The sequence below is a fragment of the Buteo buteo genome, chromosome 21 (assembly GCF_964188355.1).
Source record: "Buteo buteo chromosome 21, bButBut1.hap1.1, whole genome shotgun sequence".
Taxonomy (NCBI): Eukaryota; Metazoa; Chordata; class Aves; order Accipitriformes; family Accipitridae; genus Buteo; species Buteo buteo.
Window position 1 is genome coordinate 5,945,914 of NC_134191.1, and position 22,607 is coordinate 5,968,520.

A 22,607-nucleotide genomic window follows, 5' to 3' on the forward strand; every position below is an offset into this window, starting at 1 on the left:
TATTAGTGCCCTCTATGCAAACCCACCTTTGCAACCCTTTTTAAGCTTTTATTCCATCCTCCAGTCTAAGCATATTCCCAGACATTCACCAACCTACAGTGGCACTTAGTGAAAAAGCGAAATCAAGCCACATGTCTCGCCGTGCAAGACACAGAGTTATTGAAAAATTATCTAGGCAGAGTGATAGGGAGTGAAATCCTACTGTCTCTGTACTGCTCAGAGCCTCTGCAGTGTATAGATCATTTGTCAGTGCCAGTTTGAGGTAGTCTCTATAAACAGGCTGTTTTGCATTTGAAGCACTCGCAGGACATGATGGTTCGGCTAAAAAACCATGCATTTTACATGTAATCACCAGGATAATTTGGCTGTATATCGTGTACCCACAACTTAATATTCTACCTACAGATGCATGATCAAGAAGAGATTCCTTAACTTTGACAGGGCACATCACATTATACTCACTTTATTATTGGAAATGATCACCCCAGGGTGCAAAAGGGAGCAAAGGCATAGTTCCATCATACTTTTTTTTTTTTTTTAAAACCACATTTACTGCAGTGTGGGGTATTCCAAAGCTACAGAGCGCCACTTGCCAGTGGACAAGTGGCTAACTTTTACCTGGATTGTGCAAGAAAGAAATAACTGCTCAATCTAATGCTCTGCTGCAGAAAATTCATGCTGGAAAAATTCAACCTCTAGGCACACAGTTCATATCCTCAAGTAAAAAGTTACTTTAAGTAGTGAAATATAATGTTGTAAATGCTGTACCCATGGATGTAACCAAAACCTCTCCTGGCTACAGCTACACATCCTCTCTTTGACTCAGGACAGGATCTGGTTCTGGACTCCTGATCTAACATTAAGCACACAAGGAAACCTTGACAGTTTTGATGCTTGCTAGGACCAACAATGAGGTTTTTTTCCTCTGCTTTGGTGGTTATTACAACCTATTAAAGTTTCCTATTCTCCAACTCTGCAAAGACTTGAATGCACTCCCAGTTGAGCAGACCAGAAAAATATACTCTCAAATCTCAACAAGCACTTGATACAGTACATTTATCTGGCAACTGATTGATATCACATCTATTTTGGCATTATGATTTTTTATTTTTTTTTAATCCTCCATATAAATGCCCTATTTCACAATCTGGAAGGAAAAGGAACAAGTGATGGCCCATAGCTATTTAATAGCTATAAAATAAAACCTATAAAATAAAAGTGAAATGAATTATCAAACCATAAACTAAAGTTCGGTGTTTAAAATGGGCCATGGCTTTAAAAATTCAATTACAGCTTTAATAGAAACAAGTTTACTCAATATTTTAATGACCTTCTCTCATAATGTTTTTTTTCCTCCTTTGCAAAGCCTGGCATTACCAAGGATGCATGGCAAGCCTGCCTTTCCTCTAACTACTTTAAGATTGATTAGGAAACAGAAATATTGATGCATTTATCCAAAATAACTTAATTAAATGAGGCAAAAAATAGCACACAGAAACTTGTCTCAGTAGAAAACTGGAGCTGATCGAGATTAAGAAAGGTTACATTTAATGTTCCTGGACTGAAAACATTAGGACCGTTAACTGAATGTCAGCAATGGAGAATACTCCAAATAGAAAGTCATTTAATGTTTTCTTAACTCACTGGTGGGCTATTTCCTGAGGTTCAGGTTAGGTAACTTCTGCAGATTTGCACGCTAGCAACACACAGAGGGGTCCTCCAGGGCATCTCAGCTCAGAACAGCAGATGAGGAGATCATCTCAGAAGAGTAGTCTGCGTTATCTTTGTTGAAGCACAGGTATAAAGTCAGGTTTGTGTTTGCTTGGTTTTGTCAAATTGGTCTTGTCATAGTTTGGGGGACACGTTTAGCACTGGGCTGCCAGCGATGCTGGGTTCTCGCGCTCCTGCAGGCTGAGCCGAGACTCGGTCCTAGCTCCTGCTGGTTTTAAGGAGAGCTGAAGTGAGAAAACCCCTTAAAGACAAGACTTTCAGGGGCTGTTATTTCAAGCAACAGCAGCTTTCAGGGGCTGTGGTTTTGGAGGGGCTCTTCTGGTCTGTTTTACTTTCTTTGGGAGACATTAGGATTTCGACAAAGTCTCTAGGAAAACAGGGAGGGGGTGCCAAATGAGCTAGAGAAAGAATTTCCTCTCTAGTTTGTTTTGGAAACAACCCATATCTTCATTTCAAACAATGCTTCTGAAATACACAGTAGCATCAGGTCCAAGTTGCAATCAGATAGGTCTAGGCTGATCTGTGTGGAGCCCAGCTGATTTTATTAGGACCCACCAGGAGCTCCATAGCCTGCCCTGACAAATCCAGCTGAAAAACCAGCACTACTGATTAAATTTAAAGCATTGCAGGTGCAACAACATGGAAAAAATAGGTAAGTGTTTCTGGGAGAAAGAGGGGAACTGCAATTGAAAATACATTATTCTCAAAGCTGCATCGAAGGGGAATGGAACAAAGATCTTAAAATATTACCCCTAGAAGTTTCCCCCCTGTGGTTGCAACTATTCCCAAAGTACCCTGCTTAAAATAGGTTTTCAAACCATGCAAGACTAATCATTGCAATTTGGAGATGTAAGTAGGCACTTACCATGCAGTTCACAATTAGCTAAAGATGGTAGAAGAATCTCAGTCATGCTAGCACAGGAGATTAAAAAAAAAAAAAAAAGGAAAGAAAACATTTTTTTTTTCTTGCAAGAATGACATGTGATGGGAGAGTAGAGGAAGATAATTGTCATAACAAAGGGAATATGTTATTATTTATTGGCCACACTTAAGCACTGGGATCTTGGATTATAGTATCTGGTGACAAATGCTGCTTGAAATTTTGTAAATATTGCTTAAAAGGTAAGGTAACTGAGTAATTCCGAATGTGCTCAGCAACCAACATTTTCAAAATTCAGTTCTGGGAAGCAGAGTGACATTTTCTTCTTGTCCTACAGAAAAAGTAAGATGCAACATCTGAGCACCCTAAAATCTTGTTCTCTTTAGGCTTCACCGTACTCCCACTAACATTAGAGCAATATTGCTGGTAACTACGGCATGAGAATTTTTAAAGCCAACTAATTACCTGAAATTTTTAGTGCCTTCAAGGTACGGGGTAGTCCAGGCTGTCCCCCTGCCCTCTGTGCTGCTGCCTGTCAAGCCCACCCAGCACAAGGGCCGTCCCCACCAGAGACCAGCCAGCCTCGTTACAACGGAGTTAACGAGCGTTCGTCTCGGCAGAGCTGCCCTCCTGGCTGCTGAGGGATTCCACCCCTCTGAGCTCGGGGGGGGGGGGGGGGGGTCACAGCACTCAGCTCCCCACAGGATTAGACCATTTCTTTGCCAAAGTGGCAGCTGTAAATAGACATTTAGGGTCTAATTTCTACATCCTTCAGTATTTTAACTTACATTTAGCCAAGACATTGGCACATTTATCTGATTTGTCGCTATTAATTTCCTGGTTCCCTTTTTATTTTCTTCCTCCTCTTGCAGATTCACTGGGTTATGAACTGCAATAATAACCTTTCCAAACCAATTTTTCTTTTTGCAAAGCTTTCGATTTTTTTTATCACTCCGGTAGTGCTGGGGAGGCCGATTACCCCCCTCCTTCCCTACCCTCCCCAGCTCTAGAAGTGCATGCAAACAAAAAGGGGAAGGAAAAAAAAAAAAAAAAAAAAACCTCAGCAATAAGTTGGCTGATTCTGGCAGCAAGACAAATCTAGCACCACACAGCAGGCAGGCAGAGAGTGCACTGCTCATCCTTTCGGTTTTGTCAGTGTATGGGAATGCTGGACATCAACACACAGCGAGGGATTCGGCCGAAAGCACTCCTCCTCGGTGTCTGAACCCTGCTGCTTTCACCCCCGGTTGGAAGATACAGGTAAAAATAGAGAAATGCTTTCGCTAACTGGATTCAGTGAAAATATAAAGCAGTTAGAAGAAGCCCGGACAGCCTAATATTATTCCTAGCAGGCAATGGAAGTAAACCACAGTGTACGGGCTGATAGCTACCGTATACATAATACCCTCAGGTACTGTAACTTGCATGTGATTCTTCGCATTACAGCAAATAAATTGTTGCAAGTGGCAGTAAAGATTTTTTTTTTTGGATACACTTTGTTCAAGTTGCCTTTATAAATATTTATCATTATTTACATAATAATACCTCTATCTGACAGCAGGCTTTACAGCAACTTTGAGCCACAATAAACAGGCAGACTGGGTGCCTCCTTTTTAGCCAGACCATATCTATTCTATGTGTTATATGTACATCTATTACCAGCATGCTATGAGCATATCACTCATTCATTTCATAATGTAATTTATAGTTACATCTCAAAAGAATCCATCTACAAACAGCAACTATGTAATATTGATAAAGCATTTAGGAACAGAACATAAATTTAACGACTCAGATATTACCTAGTATCAATAATCTGCAGGAAAAAATGTGTCTGTGTAAGCAAGCACAATTTATTTTAGCAAGAACCTAAACAGAGAACATATTTCTTTGTCAGAAACTTTCTTTAAAAGAACTTGACATCCCAAAATTCTTTTCTCCCCCACAGATGTCAGAAGCCGAGACAGACAAGGTAAAAATTAAACCAGCAGAAAGTTTTGAACATGAGAAGCAAAATATTTCTTGGCTGAAGAAAGGTAAGTTACATTGCTGAGTTATTAGTTACTCGTTTGTGTTCAGAGATATTTCTCATTTATTAAAAATTCTTTTTTGAAGAAAAAGGCATAAGAATACCTTATAGGCTTAAATATGGCCAGGGATTTCTACCACAGGAATTCCATAGCTTGACTTCTACGAAACATGCATGTACATTTCCTTACGGTGCAGAAAGGCCTAAATTACCAAATTTTAAAGTAACCGAAAACTCATTTTGATAATATCCTTGCATTCCTGGGGAAGTTTTATTTGACCTGAACTGTAAGCCACTAAGAAGTATGGATCATCATCTTAATTCCTATGAAAAGTTTTAATTAACTTAAACGATTACTGAATTGGATTAATATTTGTTCGGTTTTCTCAAACACAAGTGAAGATCAACCCTGAATCTTTGGATTTGGCAGTGTGTTATCTTAGAACAAAGTAGCATCTGTTGTCAGCGGTTTATCAAATATAGACTCTCAGAAGTAGAGAAGTTATAAAAAACAAGTATGGGCACTTTCCCAGTTTTAAAGGCTGAAAAATGACAGGTATTAAGTAACTCATCTGCATCAAATACCAGTATTTCAAGTACTATATTCTATTTGTTAAACTATTTTAGAAGAAAAAGACATACGATTGTAAAGGTTTTCTTATTGCGTATCCCTGTACACAGAAAGAGGGAAGGTTCTTAGGATATATTTCTTGCTGAAAAAATTGATTTGCCAGTTTAGTACATAGCTTATTACGTCTTTATGTACGTTTGCTGGCTATAGCGGGGTCACTTTATTATATTTCATACACACAAGAAGAACTTGAATTAAATAGAATCTCAAAGCAGAGGCTTTCAAGATGTACATGATACAAATGAAATATCCATGGTTAGGTGCATATTATGGTTTTTAATGAGAACAGTTATATTCTAATCCTAACAAAAGTATTTTGGGAAGACTCAACAAGTCACCTCACATTTTGAAAACATTATCTAGGGGGGTATTGAGGAAAAGGCTCATTTATAGCCACTATTATGTCACCTGTAAAATGTGCATCACTATTTTAAGCTCATGTAGTTAATTGTATGTTAGATCTTCTAGAGGCAAGAGAGTTTGCAATAAAGTAGGCCTAAATTAACGTGTCTACCTTGCAGTCTTCATTGTTTATGCAGCACTTCTGCAGAATGAAAAAAAATCATGCTCAAGCAGAGCAGACTGGCCAACATGCAGACTTTGGCTGGACACCCAAAATCCTCTAATTGCAAGGCATCAGCTAACTTCAGTCAAAACTCTGCAAGCAGAAGATTTGCAGTTTGAGCATCACAGGCAGTGATAGAACTGAGTGAGAGCTGGGTCCGATCCTACAAGATAGCTTTGCACTTTGGCTTGCAAACAGCAAACACGTAACTGAACTGATCATTTATTCCATCAGAAGAAAGTAGAGCACAAGAGATTTGCAACTTTACAAAAGGGGTATAAAGGTACAGAGGACTTTAGCTGGTGCATGTCTCTGAGCAGGATAAGACCGACGGCATGGGCCCTCAGAGTCCTGTCCAGTTATTTATCCTCTGGTCCAGACCTACTCCAGTAGCCAGGTGACATCTCTCACACCTGGATGTTCCTCAATTCATTTCACTTGGTAATGCTAATCCACAATGTTTGTTCTCCACTTCCTAAGGAGAGACACCATCCAGAGTTTCTAGATCTCTAGTAACGTTTTCATTGTTTTGTATTTGGAGGAGCTATAATCCCTTTCAGAAACAGCCAATCATTGTCTATCGGCACATCTTCTCTCTAAAGCGCCACAGAGCAGATTTGGGCCTTGAAGGTCTTGTACAGCAGCAGAGTCAGTAAATAACTGAAACGTCTCTCATAAGGAAAGAATATTTTCCTTGAGATAAGAATGTGGACATTATTTTCTCTTACATTGAAGTTTGCTTTTTTAAAATTTTGTTATTGTTTCTTTGCTTTAAGCACTTCTGTGGTACATGGTGGGTTTTTAGAATATGATGAACCAAATTGTCTGGAGCAGAAGCTTAACTTCTGTGTCTAAATGTTTTAAAAATACCTCATGTATAGATTTCAGGCATTCCAATAAACAATGAATTGTGGAGAACAGAATTGTCAGGCACGGTAAGAAGACTATATGTTCTTTTAGAATCCAGTTTTAAAGAAAAGTTATTTTTATTCATGGTTTTGTATTGATTATTTGTTCCTTCTAAAAGAAACAATCATGAACCACATAGTATCAGAAATAAACAAAAAATATAGACTAGGCTGTGGCTTTTGTATCTTTCCTAGACTTCATTTTTTTCCTAATGCTTTGCAAAGTAATAGCTCACAGACTGGTAGTGCAGTGGGTCAACATCAAAATAAGCTACCTATTACTTTTTTGTTGGCTTTCAATATTTGAAGCTGTTGAATCAGTGCAAGGCGGTGGGGTGGGGGTTAATCTGGCTGCCAGTTATTTATCTTCTACTTTTTTTGGAAGGAGATATTCTGCTTCTGTCTTGAAGCCTCTAAAAGCAGAAATCGAAGCCTCATTCTCAGGGAAAATTTCTTCCACAAAGCAAAACAGAAACCAAGCCAGCCTTGTGAAAAGTATTATAGAAAAACATTAGGCTGTGCATATAGGATCGTATCTTACCATATCAGCAGGAAGAGCATAAATGGTTCTACTCGTGTCTCTACTTCTCAGCAAGTCATTTGCACCCACTGCTGCGCTCCCGCACCCCTGCCACGGGTGCACCAGAAGACTGATGGGAGTTAAAGATGACACAGGGGAAAAAATAATGCTGCACAAGCCAGCACAGTCTTGGAGAGAAACATCTACATAATCATGGCCCTAGACTGTATTTTTTTAAATGGGCAATGACACATTTGCCCTCTCCTTTTATTTCCTGCTTATCCTACAAGCTTTTTTTTGGCGAAGGACCTGAGGTCCTCCACAGCACCTAGCAGATAGTAGAACTATAATGGAATAATACGCATTTAAACAGGGAAGCAGACTGGTAAATGCATGCTCTAGTTTTGCTAGACTTTAAGAAAGTCCTAAACCAGCTCTGTTCCTCCTAAGGCACTTAGCGCTTAAGTCTGAATGTGGACAACATGAGAGACTCCCTGGTTTGAGAGTGCAAAAAAGGAAGGTGAAATGATCACAATCCTGTCCCAAGATGTCTCAGGGTGGAAGAATATATACCAGCAATCTTTTCTGATAGTATGGCGTGTTCCTCAGGACTATCATTTCTAAAGATCACACAACAGATGAGAAAACCTGTGTTTGGGGGGGGGGGGGGGGGGGCATGCATCAGACCATCACATGCAACTCAACCAGAATTGGGATGAATGAGCACTGAGAAAAGGCAGTTCTGTTTGTCTGACCATAGCACTGATGAGAACCAACTGAAGGAAAGCCTGGGACGTAGGAGTAGAGCCAGACAATGACTGTGTAGGAACAGAGGCAGTTATCTCTGCTTGCTTCTTCCCATGGGGAAGAGCTCATCATTGAAGATGGGAGGCAGTTTTGGACGGAGAGAATTCCCCATGCCAACGCCTACAAAACAGGAGGACAGAGTGAAACATGGGTTCATTTGCAAAGAAGCACTTGCAAAGTTATCTGCATTTCTGCCCTGAAAACCTAAAGCAGGAATCCTCAGCCCATGCATTATCCCCACTTATTCACATTTTGCCCTTACATGCACAAAATGACATAAATGACAAAGCGTATAAAATAGGAATATGCATTTATAAGTAAAGAACCACCAATGTAACTAAAGAAACGTTCTCTGCACGGGCCTGTGTCCCCACCTATTTCATGCACCCGCAAGACGTGCGACAAGCAGACCATCACACCCCAAGCAAGAAACATCTCTGTGGCCTCCTAATCAAGCACAGTTATTAGAGGGTCCTGTGAAATCTGGAAGCTACTCAAGACACGCCTGTAGAAGCGCAGTGCCCAGGGATGAGTAACACTCCCAGGACCTGACTCAGGGATGCTCCCACCTTGCACAGCGCAGCCACGACCACAGAGCTGCCTCTGCCACATGGACTGGGAGCTCTTTCCACCAGAGTGGTGATTTAGTGCCAGATTAGCAGCCGTCTGGTGGGAAGGGAGGTCAAAGCAGAGCTAAATTCACACCAGCCCCAGCATGTGGCTTTCGGAGTTCCTTACAAACGTATCTCTTGGTATCACTTGATGATTACAGCCATATGGATACATGGGAGCAGGCAGGAGCTATCTGACTGACATAAAGCTGTGAAAGGTGACACTGATTTTGCACAGGGACCAGCAGTGGTCTGCTCGCTATTTCTGCATCCCTTGCAAATGCAAGGGAAAATGTGCGAGGGCCTAATACTGCCCTCCTACGGTTTCATCCAAAACTGGCCACGGCAGCCCAGGAACGCAGATCCAAGTTGCACAGAAATGAAATTTCATTTCAGGATATTTTCGCACAAAGCCCTCCTGTTTTATGCTGCCCAGCTGTGTACACAAATGCCCTCCATATATAACTTCCAGTGAAAAGTTAATGAAATGGCTTCCTTGCTCTCCTGCCAAAAATATAACTGAAATTCTAATCTCAAGACTTTCTCCAAAATAGTCCCTTTCTGCACTGAAATTCTCATAAATCAGAAACATTTTTGTCTAAAATAAGCCTGTTTTCATTGTCTTGCAAATAGTAAAAAGTCTAGCCCCAATTTTTTTAATCGGCTGCTCTAGCCAGCAGATTTTCGCTGTAGGGTGAAATTCAGCCCTGTACTGAGGGTCAGTACAAGGTCAGCACTTAAACCATAAAATAGGGCTTAAGTGGTAAATAGAGCCTCTGTTCAGGATTATATTTCACCCCTCCAAGGACTACAGTTCATATGAAAAGGGAGATTTACTCATATCAGAGACCTGGCTGTAGTGACATTATTCACATTATTCAAATAATACCTTATTTCAGAAGTAATCCCATTGGGTTCGATTGTGCCACATTTTAGAGGTACATCCCAGAAATCCAATACAGGAGCAGACTATTCTTAACTGTACCACACCAGAACATCCCGCAGCCTGGTCCTGGGGTTATATTCCTTGGGGTAATACCAAAACCTTCCTATATTGCAGCACTCAGAAATGCCTTTTCCCCGGCACACCCCTCTCATTGGTTACCCAGGGGCTTTAAGAGTCTTTTACAAGACGTAATAAAGTGGGAAGGACATAATGCCATGAGCCTGGTTTTGCAGAAGGAGAGTTGTCCTGGAGACACTCAGGGAATTTCCCAGTTCTTTCACAATCTTCCAGCTTTTTACCTGGTTTGCAGGGGCTGGAGTAAAAGTACAAGCCTTGTACTTTTGCCGAGATTATTCTCAGCAGAGCATTCTGATCTGAACTTAAATCCCCGCATTTAGGGAGCTAAATGACCTTTTTTAAATTTCTTTCTAAAAACTCAGAAGTCAGTGGATGCACTTTTACATACACGCTTGGACACTTGTTTCCTGAATTTTGCTGACTTGGGTCCAGAAGCTTTTTTCACTCTCTCCTCCCAGCCTGAATTAAGTCATTGGATTGAAAAGCTTTATAGAAGACTGATAGCAAAGAAATACCCCTCAGTTTCATGTAACAGAAAATGCCAAATGCTTATAAGATGAATGCTGTAATCCAAGCAAACTGTTTCCAGATAAGAACACCACACACAAAAAAAGCACATTTAAAAACTGATGACAAGGATCCCAGGGGGCTCAAATTCCTGGAAGATGCCTTGTCAGCTTCAGGACTATGACCAAATGAATTAATCAAGACAGCCCTTCCTTTAAGTTGTAAAACAGCAGATTTAAAGACTCTCTTCCAATGGAGAGGGAGTATATGAAATCTGCAATGGTCCCAGCTCACCACTCCTAATTACAGTTTTATAAACTGAGTGGTCCTTGATCTTTGAACTGGAGGGTCCTTGGAGATGTAAGACTTTGAATATTGCCACAAAAGTGGAATGGATGTACAGTAAAGACAGTGGTACTTCTCTGGGTGATAGGGTGAAAGTCACACTCCTGTGCTGGATATTGACTGTGAAAATATAAGTGAAGGTTTGTTTGGGTTTGATTGCCTTAAGTAAATTTGTTCCACAAAGGAAGAGAAAAGCCTATTTCATTCAACTGCCAGTGCTGGGGAAGACCTAAAGATATTGTTTCATTCACCCCTAAAAGTTTTCCAGACCAATTCTATTCTTTGCTGTACTTGGGCAAGATAGTCAGAATTTTGCTCTCAGTTGTGTCAGTAGAGCAAAGCATAGAATAACAATATAGACACTCATTAGTTGTTGATTTTCTCAGCAACATACATGTTAGAGCAGAATCCACATATCCAAGGACCTTCACAGCGCTTGCTACCTAAGATGGCAAACAGTGGTGCAGAGAAAATCTTAGCCTAAGGGTCAGTGTCAAAGTGATGAGTAATTCCATTAAAGCAACAGAGGTGCACTGGCCTGCAAAAGATTTCATTTGTCCCAGTATGTTTAAGACAGATACCTGTAATCTTAGGGCGTCAATGAGGCAGGAGGAATGAACCGATATGTCTCATTTTTACCACTTCAGTTCATAGAGAGAAGGGTCAAATGCCAAATCAGTCTCCTAGATCTAAGGCGATACAAGCTAGAAAGATGCCTGTACTAAACAGAAGTAACCTGGATGACAAAGAAAATTCAGTACTAATAAGAGCGATAAGTATTTCAGAAGCTTCATAATTTTTACTATTTGATTGTATAACTGCTCCCTGTTAGGGATGCTGTTGGCCTTAGATTCCAATACATGTATGACTTTCAGAGAGTGGCTTGCTTCTCTTCAAGGTGGAAGAGGAGCCCAATGTCGATTTCTTTAGTCAACTTTACCCTATGTTTCTGAAAGCTCAGAAAAATTAATTATTATTTGTATTCCTTCTAATCTGGAGTAGTAATGCAAATGTCCTTGGGGTTATTATCAGTTGTTGCTGGAGGGAGACAGTAAGACCTTTGAATCTAATTGGGTATTAGACATTTAAAAGCTATTAAAAACAGACATTTCAAACCTATTAATGAGCATTTAGTTCATTTATAAAACTTAATTCCTTGATAGAAATCCCATCAAAACAACCACTATGCAGGCCTGATTTACTTTCACCCTGAGCTTGAAGGCAGGATAATCGTGGATGTAAGCAGTTCAGTACCAGTTTTCAGGTGTTTTACAGGCCTGCAAGATTATACACTGATATGTAGAGCCAGACTGACAGTCACATAGAGGTGTAATAAAATCCTTGCTGTTGGAGGGGTTCAATGAAATATTTAGATTAAAGATAATTAGATTATATAAAAAAAAAATAGGCCTCCCCTCATCTCATTGGGGATTTGCAATCATCCTCCAAAATACAACTGCTTCTAAGTACTCAGAATGCAGTGGACGGGCTAAGTCCTGGGCATGCTGGTTGTCTATTGCTTATAAAAGATATTACAGGAAAAGTTGAGAGAAAGACCAAAAGTAGAATTAGTTTAAATATTCATTGTTAGCTGATGTTCAAAGGAATTATTTTTCCATCTATTTTTTAAATAAGTATTTAGAACTAAATCCAAATGGAAAGATACTTAGACGTTAGCAGTGACTGCTCTAAATGTCCAATAGTAAAATACTGGACATAAACCCCTTATTAGAACAGCTTAGTGATTAGTGAGTAGTTCTGTGACTTCGTATCTGGGCTGAGAGCACATGACTGTACGAGAGGACTCGAATTCACATCTTCCAGAAGAATACCCAGTTATCAGATACTCTGTAATATTGTGGTTTGGAGATTCCCAAGTGTCTATGTCTGGATGGACTAATTAAAGCTCATTGCTCCAGAAAGAAAGGAAAGGAGGTAGAACACCTGCATGAAGGGCAGGAGATGGGCTCCAGTCCCTGCTAGGGGAAGTATTCAGGTACCAGTAAAAAGTGGAAAACCTTTGAGAGGTGGTCTCAGCCCAGCTGAGAGCAGGCGGAGGGGGGTTTGAGCCTGGTCCATGCCCAGTCCCCCAGCCGCTCTCACCAGCGGGCATTTCACTCCCGTGGGTGGGAAGGGACTAGAGCATCTCCTCCTGCTCTGCCTCGGGAGCAGAGGCTGGCGGAGGTGCCCAATGCAAGTGGAGCAGCCATAGGGACATTGAGGTGGTCTTTCTCCCCATCCTTCCAGGAGTTTTCCTACATTAATTCCTCGTTTCCTCACCTCTCCCATCAGCTTATTACTCCCAGTTACCCAATCTTCTGCGTGTGCTGTACAGAAGGTTGAATCTGGGACTCTGGTGTCCTCTGGGCAGAAGGGCATATGCAAAAATTAGGTGCTGAAGCCCTCGGCGACAGCTGAGTTTCTTGGTAGCTCTTACTACAACTGCGATTCATCTCTTTGAAGATAATTGCACAAGGCCGCTTTACCACCTAAGCGATATTTAAGTGTTACAGAGATCTTTGCTATCCCCCTAAACTAAATTAATTTTTATTTCTTAGGAGTCACACAGTCTCTTAGGGTCTCCTGATTATATAGTCTCACTCTAATTTCAGTCTTTAATCTGAATAAACACATTAGAAAAACACAGACACAATTAACTTAATCATAAATTCAGATGGATTGTTTATTATCTGTCTACTTAATGTGCTTATGATTGCAGCAGTTAAACATGATAATGTTTTCTTCTCTCACACATAAATGAATATACACAGTACAGATATATGTGCAGGAAGAAAAACTTCTGCCTGAATATGTCAGTAGGCTCCAGAGATAGAGAAGTAGATGCACTGCTCACTGTTGTGCTCTGCAGAAAAACACAAACATTGCCATGATAGTGTTGAGACATCTGAGAACTGATTACTGACAAATTATATTCTTCTTGCTGAAATATGCCTACATGCAGTTTTGAAAAAAAGAAAACGCTATTGCAGCGCAGATGCATATAGGAACACTATTCAGCTATACCACTGCACTTGTAATTTAAAAGCAGAGATGTAGATTTTGGTAAATAAGATCACTTGAGTTCTTCAGAGTAAAATACAGGTCAAATCAATATCTTCCTACTGAAGTAAACTCATCAGACATCAGATTTACAGAGGAGAGTTTTCTGCTGCACAATCTTCATAAAGATAAATGTCTTAAGAGTGGGTTAAACCCTTTTAACACCAAATTGCCTGTTTTTTTAGACCCCCATGGCAACTAACACATGTGCCAAAATGCTCACATATCCACAAATACTTGGATGCCAAAATTAAAGTTGGAATATGACTCTTCCTGTTCCCACAGCATATTGAAAGTAAATAATTATTTCAAGCATGCGTTCAGTTAAATTAGTGATTATTACTCAGACTTATATCTGTCATTAGACCAATTTTTTAATGGCTACATAGTATACCACGATGAAGTTATATTTGGCTTTAGAATATTCCAATTTTAACTAAATTTAAAAACACACTACACTTTTTCCCCCAAAGAAGAATCATTTATCATCTTTGTTGCCTATGTTGACTGCTGGTCCTAAACTTACATCATGGCTGATAAATCAACCAGTGTTCCTGACTGAAAAGGGTCCACTATGATAGTACATGGGCAAAGGGGAAGACAGGGGAAGATAAAAGAACGGAAACTCAGAAGTCAATTTAAGCCTCTTCACTTTCACTTTGCTTCTTCTCAACAATTTCCCTTGTATATAAATATTACAAAACCAAATCAAATTCTATGATACACTTTTTTTTTTCCTGATTAAAAGAAAAAAGAGAAGTTGTATGTTACTGGAATTCTAAATCTCTGAAATCCACGCTTATGTTCCAAGGGTAGGCAAAACAACAGAAGAGACAGTGAGAGGCAGGAGAAGAAAGTCAAAAGAATCATAGGAAAAAGCAATTATGGCACCTGGTAGTTATTCTTGTTAGATGAAGTTGTGACCAATTGTATTGTCTTCAGATATTTTAAAAGTTTACTATTTTAAAAAATACTATTGCTATTATAAAATAAGACATATAAAAATTATAGCATAAAGTATTTGGAATATATCCATTACAGCTAAGCAATTTTTTTTTTTTCTAATTTATGATTTAAGTAAATAGCTTAAGATCTTCAGGTAGGTATTCACCTGACTCACACTCTTGGTCCCTGACTTTATGATCAGCCCTCTTCCATCAGAGATGGTAATCACTAAATAAAGAAAGTCCAAACAGCAGTGGAAGCTGCCCCAGCTCTCACTTGGAGGGAATCACCAACTATTGTGGAAGGATAGTACATTCTCCATGCCTTAACATTTTTTCATAAAAAATAAATAAAATATAAAACTAAGCAGTGGTTTTTACAGTATGACACAGCAGTATTACTTGCATTAGGCCAATTTACCACTTATGATAGCAGTAATAGCACTAAAAGCCAATAAAAGTGGTCTGTTCGTTCAGAGATTGGCTTTTATGGCTTATTGTAAATATTATCAAGTGAATCAAAAGCTGTCATTATAGTGTCTAAAAAGCCTTCGTACCTTGTAAGCAAACAGTGTGACTTTGACAAATAATCATTAATATGCCTGTGTGAGACCAGGGCTAAAAGAGAAAGAAAAAGGAAAACTCAATATTTCACTTTACATAAATCATTAATATAATTTCATTTAAGTTTCACACAAAATAAAATAGTTTTATATATAAAATGTCATAGTTTTCCCAAGTTGTTTGGTTGGGTTTTTTTAATCAGTGAACATACTTTTTCATAAAACAAGAACTTGTCAGATAACTGAGCAATGAATGATTGAACTATAATGATATATTCTCATCAGCTTTGGTAAGACAAATCATGCACGTGTCTAGGTAGCACCTTTGGGGCCAGCATCTAACCTAACCTCCCTTGGCTCCCATCCTGCCTACCAGAAGCCCTAACAAGCACAGCACCGCCTCCCCTCTTCTTGCTTCACAAGAGAAGGTATGTTCCTATAGAGCTAGAAAAGTGTAATTAAATTTATCTTCTGTCTCGTACCTAGCCAGTTACTCTTGCAAGAAGCTCAGGGCAGAAGAGCCAAGGCTCTGGCAGCTCTCAGCTGCCCTCCACCCACCTCCTGCCTGCTTGGATGTGAACAGGAGTGTCCAGAGAGAGACCTGTGCTCTCTCTTGTATGCAGGGCAGACGTTGGATATACAGGATTTCCTCTTCCCAGTATTTCTTGCTGCTGCCCAGCAACGCTACGGCAAGTCCTCTTCAAAGCTGCACAGCCCAAGTGACTACCATTTGCCATTCCTAGTCTTTGAACATCCCGAATGGCACTGCCCACCTTGCAGTCACCAGCAACGGTTCAGAATGAAGATTTGGGCTTACCACTGGCTGCTGGAGACAGCTATTACTGGCAACCTTGCAGTCATTCACACGCAGCTTCATGAAGTGGTTGAGTTTGAGAAAGGATGGAGCCAAAGAGACTGACAGGAGAAAACACCCTTATTCCTGCCCTTGTACTGTCACATCACAGCATCCAACGTCGCTTCTTCATGCTCTCCTGCTGCAAAACACGATGAACTTTCCGGACACATTACTCAAGGTCACACCTCCCACAGTTAGGTAGCCCTGCTGGCTCTATAGAATTACCCTCATCTGTTTTGGATCGCTGGGGGTAGGCATTACCTTGGCTACCTGGAGACAGGATAAGATGGACAAGGTGGAAACAGAGCAGGAGCTTCAGGATGTCACGTGGGATGGGATATCGCGACATGTGGGAAGGGTGAGCACAACACCGTGTGAGAGGGTAGGTACTGGGAAAGGTGGGCATGGACTGTACAACAGTTCTGACTATATAATCAAGGCTTTTCTCAACTAAAGAATTTGAGTTGTTAAAACAAACTGGACTAGCAGTAAAGTCTTAGCTGCACACACACTGTGCGCCCTTTCTGCCCACAGAAAGATTTTTCAGTGCAATGTCAGCAAGAGAACTTGGGAGCCCCAATTGTTCTCAGCATCCCACAAGGAGTCTGGGCCTTGGGTCTGCGGGACCCAGCGCTTCCTCAGCCCCCAGGCAGCTGTGGCAACTTCTTGACCATGCTGGCAGACATCCAGGCTCTGGACTCAAGACCAGAGTACGTAACCCTGGCAAGAGCCTGGGACAAACTAAGTGCCTTGGGCGAGGCACGGTCGCCCGTCAAGTCTCATGCATTAAGTACAAGCTTTGGGCAGTTGGCTCAAGCATTCCTGCTCCCACAGCGAGTACTGTGTCTCAGGGAGTTTCCTTACCTATTGCTATTTACAGTTTTGGGGGCCCCACTGGAACGGCAAGCTAGCGTGCTTGCAGTTGACAGCGTTATGTGATACGTTGTGCAGCTGCACGGAGTGCATGGGCTAGCAGAAACATGTGGTGTTGCACTGCCAGGGGAATTATTCCCCCAACACGGCCCTTTAATGGCCACGTGTGTTTTCCAGGGAATTTATGTGAGCAGAAACCCAACAGACCGCCCCTTCCAAGCTTCTCATTTCTTTGGCTATTTTTTTTCCCATAGATTAAAGAACTTTCCAGAAACGCTACATTAACAGTGAGGTAGAAAGATCCCAGGTAGAAACAGATACACCAGGTTTTGCCTAAGCTATCCTAAAGCATAGTAGGAAACCTATTAGGAACCTCTACATACTTGCATTTATCCCAGAATTGGCGTATACAATTCAATAAATCTACACCAAATAGAGCTGCTTCCCTAAAAAAACCTCCCACTGAATTATAGGTTTGATTATTTCAACCCAAGGAGCGAAAGAGTAGATAAGAGCTGGTTATCTACTCACAAGATTAAAAGGACTTTAGTTCATTTGAATCTCCTCTTTCAGGCAGAGTGTCTAGCAACTACTAAGCTCCCTTCCAGACCCAGGACACAAACTGAACATCTGCTTTTCTGTGCTCAGGCATAAGCTGGTTCGACAGAGGGTCAACAGTTGAGACCTAGAGAACATAAGCTGCTCATTGCAATTAGTGATGCCAGAGTTCCTCTTCCATTTCCACCAACAGTATTTTGCAATACTGATTTCAGTCTCAAGCATTCCTATAAAATGGGAAGAAAAGATTTTATCACGCAAAGGTTTGAGTGGTTTGGCCTGTTTGCTTTTCATGTCATGGGTCTGCAATGTATGTATTCATCACATACAATTTTCCTGTATTATTTTTCCCAAGGGTTCAATCCCCCCCTACTTTAGCTCCACCTTCATCTCTTTGTCACACACAAGTTCTTTATTATTGCTGAAGAAAATCAGAGCACAGGACTCTACGGGTTACTGTGCAACCTGAAACAACCTACATAATGCTGACAAAAAGGCAAACATCGGATATGATTCTTTTGACCAAGATTTCAAGAGTAAAGTCTCTAGAATTACTCATATGCTTGAAGTTTGGCTTGTACTTAGGCATGTTGCTGAATCTGCTTCTGATAGAAGAGGAAGAAGAAGAAGAATGTCTTGCCTAGATTAGAGGCCACATCTTGGGTATAGTGTTGCCCTGCTTCTAATTGCTAGTGTAGCCAAGAAACTGTATCCTTCCCTCCACTTGAGAGACCACCTGGAGAAATACATTTTTCCCCTCAAACTTTGCACAAGAGCCCAAAACTTGGCTTTAATACAATACATATTTTCCATTTTTCCCCCCCTCCTCTAATGAGATGCATTGATATTTTTACCTGCCCATACTGTGTTTTGTTAATGGGCAATGTTTCAAACACTGTGTGGTAATGGACTGTGGGATATGGGATTATATATTTATTAATCTCAAGAGCACTGTGTAGACGGTACCAGTAAGTTACAAGCAGACTGGCAGAACAGGGTTTGAATTCTGGCAGGAGATCTCTTCCAAGCTTGCCTGTTAGGCTGCATTTGGCTTTGCTTTAAAACTTTATGCTGAGCTATAGTCACTTTGGTCAACTGTGCTACAAACAGGCTGCCCTGAGCAGTCTGCTCTGGGACAGTCGTGTCAAAACCAGGGTGACCTGGTGGCCAAGGAGATGTGTTTTGAGCAGATGACCGCTACGGTTTGTTGCACAATGTAGAAAACATTTCTATATCCAGAGACAACAGCAAAAAATGTTAGTCATTATGTACTTCCATTGACAGAAAAAGCTCTCTCTGCCCATGGAGATTGTGTTTATACACTGTGATGTCTAAATCTATCTGTATGCGAGTTTACACAAGCATGCTACAGCCAGATACACCCTCACCTTTTCCTGCCACGATAGTTCAGCCTAGATTTTTCAATGTGGTGGCTTTTACAGAAATGAAAGGCATTTTTTACACAACTGAAAGACTGTCATTTTAAGATGAAAAAGCCTGCTTTCCCCCCGGAGGGAAAGTTGGAGAAAGTTTCATGGATTTGCCCTTTGTAATATTCTGGTTTGTCTGCAGCAAGAGGAGGAAATAAAAACTAATGGAAAGAGACATTTCTTCTTGGATCAAAACTGAATACTTCCAAGAATGCATTCTCAGACTGTACTCTTAAATACTTAGAAGAAACAACTGCTAGGTCAAATGATTCACCATGTCCAGCTCCGCTTGGGCACTTTATATTTATTTTTCCTAATCGGGTAAAAAAAAAAAAAACGATGACAAATTTTTACTTTTCTTTTGAAAGTCTCAAAACCTTTTCAGACATTAACCCCTAAAACAGCCTATTTGCTCCAGGAATGTGATTAATAGGACTGGAGGCAACACAATTACTTAGAAGTGTGAAATTCTTTCCTAGATTTGGACATCAGGACAGGACCATACTCTACAGCGAACCAAGTGAAAACTCAGCCCAGAGCCTTTCTAAACTTCAGAACAGTTCAGATCCCAACTTTGCAGGCTTGTTTCATCTTCCCCTATGCCACCACTTATCCTGAGGAACTGAGGAATCCTACAGATTGAGACAGTAACAAAGTAAACTTTTATACTCGGTGCTAAATTAGATATATGTTAGATATACCTAATACTTACATATTCTGAATATCCAGCTTCCTGGGTAGCTGAGACCCTTGACTGCAGGTGCCAGTGCCCAGCACTTGTTAATGAAGATGAGCTCTACATGTTTCCAAGAAATAAACAGAAATAATTGTAGCACCCAAAATTAGTAGATGTAGATGAGGTAAAGATCACAAAGGACTGCCATTGATTTTAATGACAGAAAGGTTGAACCCTTAATAAAAATGCCAGTACTGAATTATTAGAATCTCATCTTCCCTGATTTTCAGTCTCATTTTCTAGTATTTGTTTTATTACTCTTCCAATTCTCTTCCAAAAAACCCAAGTGGCAGCATCTTCTTTTTTGGCCTGTGATAACCTAGTTTGTGCAATGCCAGCCTGTTCATTTAATTTTATGAGCTCTGGACTGTGGCCCTAGAATTGGTTTTAAAACAATAAACTTTCCCTCCAGAAAATACAACACTTTTGAGACAGCAGAGGCTAACAGCCTTGTACATAAGTTTTAAGAGGTCTCTTTCCCGGGCTGGCCAAAACTACAGGTTGCGTGTAAAATTAGAACCGGATCCTGTAAGTATCCTGTAAGTACCTCCTCGATTCCCTTTGACTGCCAGGAAGGTGACAGTAGTTATCATCAACCAGGTACAACACTGGAGTTATTGACATGGAACTTGCCTTGGAAAATATGTAAACTTACCCTGAAGTTTAGACAGCTGATTTTTGACTACTTTTCTTCATCTACATTGTCCATAACAAACATAAAATCCTTATTTGCCCTATGGTAAAGACTACTTAAGGCATAGCTGGATAAGAAGTCTATTTGCTTTGTCTAAATAGTGCAAGCTCTCCCATATCCAATGACTATTGGAATCATTGTGTGATCTTTTCAGCTTCTAATACATATTAATTTGTAATATACAAACCCATTCAAATAAATAATTGTGCAGACTGAATAAAAAAGCAATTTAAACTTTTTCCTCCCCTAACTGGAGACACTTTTTACAAATAGTTCTTTTAAGTAGTCTTAATAGTATCTCTTTAATATTGCCATTAAAATTCACCAGAGTTCAAGAGCAGAGCAAATTTACATCTGTTAAAATAATGGAATTGACACTGATATTACATCATTGCTATTTTAAATAATCATTCTTCATAATTCTAACCTACTTGCTTTAAGTTGCAAATAAAGGGCTTGTTCCTACTTTCATCAAAGTCGATGGCAATACTCCCTTTGCCTTTCAGGGAGCAGCACCTACCTTTAAAGACGGGGGCCTCTGGTGATATGCAGTGGGGTTTGACTGCATTCACTAATGCAGCAAAGAATAAATCCCTCAGAAATATTACTGAGGACGGTTCTACGAGCTCCAGTCAGACCGGATAATTGTACTGCACTAGCCTGTTCCCAAAAATCACAAAACTCTATAGACTACTCTGAATTCCAAGGTAGTTACAGTTCTTCTGCTTAGTTTCACAAGAAAGCAACATTTTATGTAGGTGGGTTTTGCTATTTTAATGCAATTTTGTGGTTTTTCCTTCCTTAATATTTTGGGAGAGATTGTTTGAAGAGAAGCATAATGGCAACCCTCACAAATTCACCTGCTCTTGGGAGAACATTACAAGTTTCACCGAAATTACGTAAGTGTTCTTCTATGAACAATTCAAACTGAAGCTAAAGGAATTAAAAAGATGCACTCTACACAGCTGGAAAGCCACCTAGAAAATGAATCAATGTAGTCCTCTCCCTGATTACAGAAGAAAATGAAGCAAGGATTTTTAAGAAATATAGAAGATAAAGGTTATAACTAAGACTAAAACTGGAGAAAAATGTGCTTTTTACTATCCATTTAACACTCAAAAGAACAAAGTTTTGTACAGGGCTATTCCTAGGCTGCCTTTGTGTTCTTCAGGGAAAAAAAAAAAAAAATCATCCATGTCCACAACACAGCTTATCATCCGTAAAATCATCACAATTCAGCTACCTACTTAGACCTCAAGTTTTCAGGGACTGCAATGTTTCAGCTGTATCTGTACTGAGCACCTCGTTTGACAGATTTTTGGCCAGGGCAGAAATCACCAGTCACTACAGTTAACTTTCTACTAACACACTACTACAATATGTTGAACATTTAGTGGACAATAACCACCAGCTGAGTCTTAACCATAATTTTGCACTGCAGTATAGGGCCTGTTAGATGTTATCTGCGAGCCAGAGAACTTTATTAGCACTGTCATAAAAGCTAAAGCAGAATCAATCCCTTGTTCTGTCATCACTGACACTCTCTATTGTAAATAAAATACCTATCAAACCTTAGCAAATTTAGATCCTAACATAAATGGCAATTGCCTTGGTGTCTTTAAGAGCAATTTGGTTTAAAAAAGCCCACATGAGAGAACAAAATGTGGCCCTTTACTGTGAAGAAAAGCATAAACAAGCAGCACCACCAAGATCAGGGAGGAAACAAATTATTCCAGAAAAATCAAGTGAAGAACCTGCAGTGCTGACTGCTTTACTCCACTTGGAATGACTTACCCCATTACAAGTCTTTCTGCTTCCACAGCAGGACACCTGCCCCTATGCTTATTTGGGAAAAGAAAAAAAAAAACAACCAAACAAAAAACCATAGCTTGGATGGTAGGGAAATACCTTCTCCAAGCAAGGACGATTAGGCAATGCTCTGCTCAGGAAGCATTACAGGCACTGTCACTTGATGGTGTCCAAGAAGAAATGAGAGGGAAAACACCCAAGGGATTAGCCTACAGAGATTTTCATATCACACAGGCTGGGACTAGCTGAACTAGGAAGTCCTTTCCAGACACATCATCTGTAATTCTTTTTGGCACCATTCCTTGGCTTTAGAATACACCATCTTCCCCCATGCCAGTGGCACTAACACAGCACGATGTCTAGCGCAGCTCAGCCTTCAGGATAGTCCTGAACCGCAGAGCAAACCAGTGCTGTGCAATTAAATAAGTTACAAATACAGTTTTTGTAAGCACTTTACTTTTTTGTGGCTTTCCAACCATGCTAATAGGTGGAAACAGCATACACCTGACATGGGGGACTAGCTGTT

General features: G+C 40.3%; 1 protein-coding gene across 1 annotated transcript in view; it reads left to right on the plus strand.

The window, feature by feature from the left end:
• The first annotated feature begins 4,559 nt into the window (after window positions 1–4,559).
• MDFIC2 (MyoD family inhibitor domain containing 2) overlaps window positions 4,560–22,607 on the plus strand; it is a 45,619-nt gene continuing 27,571 nt past the window's right edge. The window contains exon 1 of the mRNA XM_075053086.1: window positions 4,560–4,647. Coding sequence (XP_074909187.1) covers window positions 4,560–4,647 — 88 coding nt within the window. The remainder of the gene's footprint in view (window positions 4,648–22,607) is intronic.